Source organism: Neopelma chrysocephalum, unplaced genomic scaffold (genome assembly GCF_003984885.1).
Source record: "Neopelma chrysocephalum unplaced genomic scaffold, ASM398488v2 Primary Assembly neopelma1_363, whole genome shotgun sequence".
NCBI lineage: Eukaryota > Metazoa > Chordata > Aves > Passeriformes > Pipridae > Neopelma > Neopelma chrysocephalum.
The window spans coordinates 181,974-184,043 of record NW_020898027.1 but is presented as its reverse complement, the minus strand read 5'-3'; the positions used below and the strand labels follow the sequence as shown (position 1 = coordinate 184,043).

General features: G+C 56.4%; 1 protein-coding gene across 1 annotated transcript in view; it reads right to left on the bottom strand.

Moving 5' to 3' along the window:
- The window catches only part of FBN3 (fibrillin 3), a 125,852-nt gene that overhangs the window by 13,210 nt on the left and 110,572 nt on the right, over window positions 1–2,070 (bottom strand). The window contains exons 43-46 of the mRNA XM_027706108.1: window positions 1,699–1,824; window positions 1,464–1,616; window positions 525–590; window positions 123–248 (exon numbers count right to left, since the gene is read on the bottom strand). Of these exons, the coding sequence (XP_027561909.1) occupies window positions 123–248; window positions 525–590; window positions 1,464–1,616; window positions 1,699–1,824 (471 nt within the window). The remainder of the gene's footprint in view (window positions 1–122; window positions 249–524; window positions 591–1,463; window positions 1,617–1,698; window positions 1,825–2,070) is intronic.

The following is a 2,070-nucleotide window of genomic DNA, read 5'->3' as shown; positions in this document are numbered from 1 at the left end:
AGACCCTCACCCACCACAGATCCTCACCCATCACAGACCCTCACCCATCACAGACCCTCACCCACCACACAGAGCCTGTCCCAGGCAGCCCCTGACCCCCAGAGCCCCAGGCAGAGCCTCACCCACGCAGTTGACCCCCGTGTAGTCCAGGTTGTATCCGAAGGGGCACTCGCAGCGGAAGGAGCCGTCGGTGTTGATGCAGGCCCCGTTGATGCAGACCCCCAGGTTCTCCGAGCACTCGTTGACATCTGCCAGGGAAACCACAGGGATAAAACCTCCCACAGCCACAAACAGCCCATGAGACATCCAAGTGATCCCTGGAGCTTCAGATTCTCCCTCTCCAGAGCCGGGGGCCGAACCTTTGGTGAGCAGTTGAGCTTGGGAGAGCCCCCTAGTCCCATTCCTTTCACCCCTTCCCTGCCTCTGGGATCCAACCCTGCTCTCCAGGAGCTCAAGTCCGGTTGTTTTTAGGCAGCAATCCCCCCCAACCCCAAATTTCTTGTCATCCCTAGAGCCAAGCTCACCTTCTCGGGTGTCACCCGGGCCTGGGATGGCTCCGTGGCCGTACGGACACAGCTCCTGGAAGGCAACTGGGAGGAAGCAGGAAAGTGAGATCTGCTCACAAGGGATTCCACTCACAGCAGCTAAAATGGGCTTTGGAGGCTTCTAGAGCACGATGGGAGCTTGAGAACCCCCAAAACGCTGTCTGGCTGGGAAAAACCCATGCCTGCCTCCGGTGTGGAATCATGGAATTATGGAATCATGAAGGTTGGAAAGCCCTCTAATGTCATGGAGTTCAGCCATTAACCCAACACCACCCTGTCCACCACTAAACCATGTCTCCAGGTGCCACATCCACACGTTCTTTGAACACTCCCAGGGATGGGGACTCCAGCACTGCTCTGGGCAGCCTCTCCCAGTGCTTGAACACCCTTTCAGTGAATAAACTTTTCCTAATATTCAACCTAAACCTTCCCTGGCACAACTCGAGGTTGTTTCTTCTTGTCCTGTCACTTGTTACCCGGGAGAAAAGCCTGACCCCCACTTGGCTACAACCTCCTTTCAGGCAGTTGTAGAGAGCTTCAGGTAGTTGTGGAGAGAGTTGTGGAGGCCCTGAGATAACACCAAGGTTGTGGGTTTGGTCCTTGTGTGGGCCATTCACTGAAGAGTCGGAATTTGATGATCCCTGTGGGTCCCTTCCAACTCAGAGCATTCTGTGAGATCTCTGAGATACTCTTGCTTTATCTAAACCCCTGGAGAGCACCAAGAGCAGATCCAAAGCAGAAATAACCTGCCTGGTTGCTGCAGCCCCAGGGAATTCTGCAGCCCCAGCGAATTCTGCAGCCCCAGGGAATTCTGCAGCCCAGGATGGGCTCCCAGTTCTCCAGGCATGGACAAACCCCCTTTGCTGGCTGCCTTCCCTGCCTTTCCCCACACAGGGAGCCGGGTCCCAGCATTCCTACCATTCCCTTCCTGAGGGCACAGCTCGCAGGGATCTCCCCAGCCCTCCCCTGGCATCTTGCTGCAGCAGCACCGAGCCTTGGTGGTGTTGAAGGCCTTGGGCACGGAGCACTTCCCGTTGTCGAAGCGGGTGAAGCAGAAGCTCTGGCGAGTGTCTGCGGGAAGATGAGAGAATTCCAAGGTCACACAGAGGTCCAGAAGTTGTGCTCCCTCCCCACCACGAGCAGCAGCACTCACCAAAGCAGCGCCGGCCGTTGTCAGACAGCACAAAGCCCGGGGGACAGACGCACTGGAAGCTGCCAGGGGTGTTGGTGCACGTCCCAAAAAGGCAGATGTTGGGCTCCTCTTCGCACTCGTTGATATCTGGGAGGAGCAGGGACACACAGAGCAGCCAAAGGTCACTCCTTTCCTCAGGAAAACGAGGTGAAGGTGATGTCTTGGAGCTCTGATGCCTCATCACCACGTCCCCAACCTTTAACCCTCCCTCAGAGAAAAAGGGGCGGTGAAAATGGGCACAGCAAAACCCTTGAGCCTCCTCTTCTTCTTCTTCTCCCACCTCCATCTGTGAAGGAGATGTCTGGGAGCTCTGATACCTGCAGGACATCACCA